Source organism: Otolemur garnettii, unplaced genomic scaffold, assembly GCF_000181295.1.
Source record: "Otolemur garnettii isolate 467f Iridium unplaced genomic scaffold, OtoGar3 scaffold00003, whole genome shotgun sequence".
In the NCBI taxonomy this organism is placed as follows: domain Eukaryota; kingdom Metazoa; phylum Chordata; class Mammalia; order Primates; family Galagidae; genus Otolemur; species Otolemur garnettii.
In genome coordinates, this window is record NW_003852398.1 from 5,067,294 (window position 1) to 5,075,053 (window position 7,760).

Here is a 7,760-nt window from a genome sequence, read left to right on the forward strand (position 1 = left end):
TCATTGTTGTTTGGCGGGTCCAGGCTGGGGATTCGAACCGCCACCTTAGGTGTACGTGGCTGGTGCCTTAGCCGGTTGAGCTATAGGCGCCGAGCCTTATTATTTTGTTAAAATGATATATGTTCTTGCCTAAGCTCAGGAGTTCAAGACGAGCCTGAGCAAGAGTGAGACCACATCTCTACTAAAACAGAAAAAACAGCCAGCTGTCATGCAGGCTTCTGTAGTCCCAGCTACTTGGGAGGCTAAGACAAGAGGATTGCTTGAGCCTAAAAGTATGAGGTTGCTATGAGCTATGATGCCACTGTACTCTACCCAGGGTGAAAGAGTGAGACTATCTCAAAAAAAAAAAAATTATGTATATTCTCTTCAAAAAATTCAATTAGTGCAAAAAACACAAGAAAGTTGCAAAATTACTGCACATCCCACCACACAGTTAATAAAAGCTATTAACATCAATAGTTTGCGCTGTTCCTCTAGGCCCATTTTGGGGCAAGTGCATTGAGTTACATACAGAGTTTTTTTTTTATTTTTTATTACTTTTTTTAGAGACAGAATCTCACTTTGTCACCCTCAGTAGAGTGCTGTGGTGTCATAGCTCACAGCAACCTCCAACTCCTGGGCTTAGGCGAGTCTCTTGCCTCAGTCTCCTGAGTAGCTGGGACTATAGGCACCCTGCCACAACACTCAGCTATTTTTCTTTTTGTTGTTGCGGTTCGGCTGGGGTCGGGTTTGAACCCGCCACCCTTGGTATATGGGGCCGGTGCCCTACTCACTGAGCCACAGGCGCTGCCCCATACAGACTTTTGTATAAACAGGCTTTATAATCCAGGAGGAGGAGTAAAAAATGAATGATGCTGGTGTCCTCATAGCTACAGCATGAGGTGTGTATCAACCTTCAGTGTCTCTGTCGTCTGAAATTCTTACTTGTTCTCTCTGGAATTTGTTCCAGAATGAAAAGTGTCACCTCTTGGTCGAGCATGAAACCCAGAAGCTGAAGGCCCTGGACGAGAGCCATAACCAGAACCTGAAGGAATGGAGGGACAAGCTTCGGCCACGTAAGAAGGTAACCATGTCTGGGGGGTCTGGGTGGTGGGCTCTGCTCCACACTATGCCACAGGCATCTGCTTATGACATCTGAGGCTTTCTTATTTTGATGGACTCTTGCTTTGTGGCAGCCATTAAATGGATGTGTACCTGAGAGGGAGAGGAACTTTCTAAATAACTCTTTATGGCTGAATGCTCTACAGCTTCCATCTAGAATGGCAGCCTTCTTGCTGCACTGGTCTAGATGCCTTGCTTAGCTGCCTCTCACAGACTGAAGGACTCCTGCCACAGGGTGTCTACAGAGGACACTGCAGTGTGAGTTAGCCATGCCACTAGAATAAATGCTCAGCCTGCGAGCATTTTCTCTTAGAGGAAGTTATACTGAGAAGTTGGAACCCTGCACCAAATAGATGACTTTCCTATCAATTTCCTATTGCTGTGTAACAATTTGCCATACATTTGGCAGCTTAAACCAATAGCCATTTATTATCTCCTAGTGATGAGGTTCAGGGGTCTGGGTGGGCTGAACTGGGTTCACTGCTCAGGGTCTCACCAGGCTGCAATCAGGGTGTTGGTTGGGCTGGGCTCTTATCTGGAGTTTCTAGGAAAGAATCACTTCTAAAAAAAAAAAAAAGAATCACTTCTGAGCTCATTCAGCTTTTGACAGAATCCACTTCCCTGTGGCTGTAGGTCTGAGGTCCCAGTCTCTTTGCTGGCTGTCAGCCAGGGGCTGCCTTCTATTCTAGAGCCCACTTGAATTCCCTGTCATGTGCCCCCCTCCGCCTCCACATGGCAAGCATGCATTGTGATCTTCTTGGGCTTTGACTCTCTCTGACGTCCCCTTCTGCTACCAGCTGCAAAATACCCTTTAAAAAGGCTCTTGGGGCTTGGCGCCTGTGGCTCAAGTGACTAAGGCGCCTGCCACATACACCTAAGGTGGCAGGTTCAAATCCAGCCCAGCCCGCCAAACAACTATGATGGCTGTAACCAAAAAAATAGCCGAGCGTTGTGGTGGGTGCCTGTAGTCCCAGCTACTTGTGAGGCTGAGGCAGGAGACTTCCTTGAGCCCAGGAGTTGGAGGTTGCTATGAGCTGTGATGCCACAGCACTCTACCCAGGGTGACAGCTTGAGGCTCTGTCTCAAAAAAAAAAAAAGGCTCTTGGGATTAGAATAGGCTCATTCCTTGTAAGAAGTGACATCATATTCATAGGTTATACCCACACTCAAATGAGAGGGGAGAATTCTACAGAAGTGAGTCACAGGGGTCATTCTTGAATTCTGCCTGCCCTATTTTCACATTCAAAATACACACCCTCCCTTAATGCCGCATCACTCTTTACTGCCCTCTCGCTCTTCTTCCCTGCTAGGCATCTTGAGTAGCTCATACCCCCTGCTCCAATTTCTTTACCTCATATTTATTTCTCAGCCCACTACAACTGTTCCCGGAAGGGTCAGTAATAGCATGCTGGTGGCCAAGTCCCATGAATTGACTTATTGAACTTGACCTCCTGGTAGTAGCCAACAGTATCAGCCACTCCCTCCCTTCCTCTGCTATCTTATCCTTTTGAGCCTGCTCTCTTCTGGGTTTCTTCTTTGGTGCTGGCCCCTTTGCAGTGTCCTCTCTGAGCTATCTGTTGATTTCTGACCCCAGAGCTCTATCCTTATCCCTCTGATCTGAGCCCTCTCTCTGCTGAGCTCATTCATTCCCATGGCTCCATCCCCAGCCTCCAAGCCATGCTCCCAAAATCTCAACCTCTTGTTCAGACCACCCTCCTATGCAGCACATTCAAACTGTCCCTAGATTCTTCCACCTAAAGGTCCTTCAGCCCCACAGGCGTCATGTCCCAAACATAGCCCATTGTCTTCCCATACAAAACCCATTCTCCTCCGGTCTTCCATGCCGTTAGGAATGGCACCTCCACTTTGCTGGATGCTCAAGCAGAGTGCCATCCTCTTGTCTCCTTCCCCATCGACTGGCCATCCCATATTGGTCACTCAGCTCTGTGCCTTGTCCTCCTCTGTACTGCTCCTTTCCCCTTACAAGGCTCATTGCTTCCCACCTGCTTTACTGAAACTTCTTTCTAAGTGGGTCCCTTACACCTGTTCTTGATGCCTACCCCACCAAATCCACCTTGCTCCATGGCCCTCTGGCACCCAACCCTGCTGACACTCTAGTCTAGTAGTTCTCAAGCTTTTTGGCTCAGGACCTTATTAAAAGTTATTTAAAACTCTCAAAAGTTTTGTTTATATGGGTTATATTTATGGTTGTTTACCATTTTAGAAATTTTATCTGAGAATTTGGAAAATACTTAATCACTTACCAATAACAATAAAAAACTTATGGCTGGGCACGGTGGCTCATGCTTGTAATCTTAGCACTCTGGGAGGACCAGGTGGGTGGACTGCTTGATCTCACAGGTTCAAGACCAGTATGAGCCAGAGTGAGAGCAGGTCTCTAAAAACAGCCAGACGTTGTGATAGGCACCTATAATCCCAGCTACGTGGGAGGCTGGGGCAAGAGAATCACTTGAGCCTAAGAGTTTGAGGTTGCTTGTGCTGTGATGCCACAGCATTCTACTGAGGGTGACAAAGTGAGACTCTGTGCTCTGTGTCCAAAAAAAAAACTTACTACGTGTTTGTATAAATAATAGATTTTGATGGATTCTATTTTCCAAAATAAATTAGTAACAAGACTGACATTGTTATATATCTGTTTAAAGTGTGGTTAAAAGAAGACAGCTGGCTTCTTATATCTCTGTTGGCCTTCATTCTGTTCTGATACATTATTTTGGTTGATTATGAAGAAAGTCTGGCTTCACACAGTTATATTTAGAAAAAGAAGTAATACTTTAATAGTAGCCTTTTCAGATAATTATGAATATTCCTTTTTGATAGTGCACTGAAGTTCAACAAGTGGTTTTTTTGTTTTATTTTTTTTTTAGAGACAGAGTCTTACTCTGCCACCCCCAATAGAGTGCTGTGGCATCACAGCTCACAGTAACCTCCAGCTCTTGGGCTTAGGTGATTCTCTTGCCTCAGCCTCCCAAGTAGCTGGAACTACAGGCGCTCACCACAACGCCTGGCTATTTTTTGTTGTAGTTTGGCCAAGGCCAAAACTGTTTGTTGTAGTTTGGCCATTGGTATATGAGGCCAGCGCCCTATTCACTGAGCCACAGGCACTGCCCAAGTGGTAGTTTCTTTTTTTTTTTTTTTGAGACAGAGCCTCAAGCTATCCCCCTGGGTAGAGTTCCATGGCATCACAGCTCACAGCAACCTCCAACTTCTGGGCTCAAGCGAGTCTCCTGCCTCACCCTCCCAAGTAGCTGGGACCACAGGTGCTCGCCACAACGCCTGGCTGTTTTTTTGGTTGCAGCCATCATTGTTTTGGTGGGCTTGGGCTGGATTTGAACCTGCCACCTTAGGTGTATGTGGCTGGCGCCTTAGCCGCTTGAGCCACAGGCACCAAGCCAAGTGGTAGTTTCTTAAAGTCTAATTGTAGTGTGGAACCTATACCCATTTCAGAGTTTTCATTCTCTGTTGCATTAAAATCAACTGGTCTGTCTTGTGCTTTCGGTGGAACTTCCACTCAGCTATGACCTTGTAACATCACACACTGGATATTTGGAAAATATTGGTTCAGTGAGTTATGCAGATCTTCTAAATGTTGACACATTTCCTTAAACTAAATATAAAAAAGAAATTTGGCTGTTTTAGTGGCTCACACCTCCAATTCTAGCACTTTGGGAGGCTGAGGTGAAAGATTGCATGAGCTCAGGAGTTTAAGACCAGTCTGAGCAAGAGCAAGGTCTAATCTCTGTAAAAAATAGAAAAATTAGCTGGATGTGGTGACATGTCTGTTGTCCCAGCTACTTAGGAGGCTGAGACAGGAGGATCATTTCAGGCCAGGAGTCTGAGATTGTAGCAAGCTATCATGAGACCACTGTACTCCAGCTTGGGCAACAGAATGAAACCCTATTGCAAAAAAAAAAACAGGAAAAGAAAAATCCAGGCTCAGCGCCTGTAGCTCAGCAGCTAGGGCGCCAGCCACATACACCGGAACTGGTGGGTTTGAATCCAGCCCGGGCCTGCCAAACAGTGACAACTATAACCAAAAAACAGCCAGGTGTTGTGGCAGGCACCTGTAGTCCCAGCTACTTGGGAGGCTGAGGCAAGAGAATCGCTTAAGCCCCAGAGTTTGAGGTTGCTGTGAGCTGTGACGTGACAGCACTTACTGAGGGCGACATAGTGAGACACTCTCAAAAAAAAAAAAAATCATTAATATTACCACTGATTTTATCAGAATTTTTTTTTTTTAAGGGACAGAGTCTCACTTTGTCACCCTTGGTAGAGTGCTGTGGTATCACAGCTCACAGCAACCTCCAGCTCTTAGGCTTAGGCGATTCTCTTGCCTCAGTCTCCCGAGTAGCTGGGACTACAGGTGCCCACCACAATGCCGGCTATTTTTAGAGATAGAGTCTTGTTCTGGCTTAGGCTGGTCTCAAACTTAAGCAATCTACCTGCCTTGGTCTCCCAAATGCTAGGATTACAAGCATGAGCCACCTCACCTGGTGGCTTTATTTTTTTAATTGAAAACCCTTTTCTTATACCATGAGTAGATTAAAGAATACCCATGCAGGCTGGGCATGGTGGTTCAAACTGTAATCCTAGAACTCTGGGAGGCTGAGGTGGGAGGATCCTTTGAGTTCAGGAGTTTGAAACCAGCCTGAACAAGAGTAAGATCGCATCTCTACAAAAAATAGAACAATTAGCTAGGCATGGTGGTGGGCAGTTGCAGTCTCAGCTACTTGGGAGGCTGAGCAGAAGGATCACTTGAACCTAGGATTCTGAGGTGGCTATAAGCTATGATGACACCATTGCACTCTAGCCTTGGGGTGACAGAGGAAAGAATGAATATCCATGCAGTTGGTGCCATTGTCTGAATTCCTCCTTAAGATCCAGAAATTAGTTTTACCCATCATTGCTTTTGTACCATTAGTACAAATATCAAAACAGTGAAAAGGGCAAACTCGTTTAACCTTAGTGTTAAGGAAACAAGACTTTGCTGCCCCTCTCCCACCCTGCAAAAGGGTTTTGGACCTCCAAGGGATTCACAGATGACACTTTGAGAACCATAGCTCTTGCCTTATCTCCTGTGAGTCTCACCCACCTCTTGTGTTCTGGACAGACTTCAGTACCCAAATACTGAATACTGATCTCCATACCATATGTGCTTCTCTCGTTCCCTGCTGGGCCTTTGCCCAGGCTGTTCCCTCTGCCAGGAATTCTGTGCCCACCAGCCTTTGCTTGGCCAACTTCTGTTTATCTTCAGTGCTCAGCCACCTCCTCCACCTAGGCTACGTGGGTGTCTCTTCTGAGTTCCAACAACCCTCTGTCCTTGCTTTGTCATGGTAGTTATCACATGGTGTTGCCTTTGTCTGCCATCTTAGCTTGGTCATTCATTCATTTGTTCACTCATTGGTGTATTCATGCAACAAATATTTCTCAAGCACATGCTAAGTACTCCAGACCCTTTTAGGCACTGGAGATGATTCAGTAAACAAAAGGGACAAGTCCTTGTCCTCAGGGAGTGACCTTCTAGTGAAGGACCCAAAAGCAGGGAAGGGAACATCTTGAGGATGGCAGTGGGGGCTGCTTTCCCTTATGTGGCAGGAAGGACATGAGGGGGCCTTGCAGCTCTTAGTTGGGGCGGGGGGAGAGCATTCCCAGCACCTGGAAGAGCAGCTGTAACAGCCTTGAAGTGAGAGTGTGCCTGCCACTCTGAGGAACGCCATGGAGGCCCTCTGGCTGGAGCAGAGTGGTCGTGACTGTGGGAGTGGTAGGAGGTGAAGTATGAGGGGCAGTGGGTGCCTGGGTAAAATGTGACCATTACTCTATGTGAGATAGGACCCATTGGAAGGTTCTGAGCGGAGTATTACATGATCTGACCTATGTTTTCAAAAGGATCCTTTTGCCTTCTGTAGGGGTTAAGGGTAGAAGCAGAGACCAGCAAGGAAATCATTGAGATAATCTTGGTGAGACGTGGCATGGACAAGAACAGCCTCTGGGAGGTGGGGAGAATTCATATGTCTCCTCTCTAGATGGTATTCTACAAGTTAACACCTTGGCTGGTGTCTAGCTTTGGGATTTGGGGCAAGCCATCTTACCTCCCTGAGCCTGTATTAGTCAATATTCTCCAGAGAAACAGAACCAATAGCGGGAAGGGGGATGTTGATGTATTTGTCTTAAAGTTGTGGAGGTTGTTAAGTCCAGAATCTGCAGGTCAGGCCATCAGGTTGTAGACCCAGGGAAGAGTAGATCTTGCAGTCTAGAGGCAGAATTCCTTCTTTTCTCATAAGGTCTTCACTGATTAAATGAGGCCCACCTCTATTATAGAGGATCATTTGCTTTACTCACAGATTACTGATTTAGGCCAGGTGTGGTGGCTCACACCTGTAATCCTACCACTTTGGGAGGTTGAGGCAGGTGGATTGCTTTAGCTCAGGAGTTCAAGACCAGCCTGAGCAAGAGCAACACCCTGTCACTACTAAGAACAGAAAAACTAGCTGGGCATCATGGTGGGTGCCTATAGTCCCAGCTACTGGGGCAGCTATGGTAAGAGATCACATGAGCCCAAGAGTTTGAGGTTGCTGTGAGTTATGACACTACGGCATTCTACCTACTCAGGGTTACAGAGTAAGCCTCTGTCTCCAAAAAAA

General features: G+C 46.5%; 1 protein-coding gene across 3 annotated transcripts in view; it reads left to right on the forward strand.

Annotated features, from left to right (window-relative positions):
* STK10 (serine/threonine kinase 10) overlaps nucleotides 1-7,760 on the forward strand; it is a 149,263-nt gene that overhangs the window by 135,391 nt on the left and 6,112 nt on the right. For all 3 annotated transcript variants that reach the window (XM_003781942.3, XM_023515232.1, XM_023515237.1), the window contains one exon: nucleotides 950-1,063. In XM_003781942.3, the coding sequence (XP_003781990.1) occupies nucleotides 950-1,063 (114 nt within the window). The remainder of the gene's footprint in view (nucleotides 1-949; nucleotides 1,064-7,760) is intronic.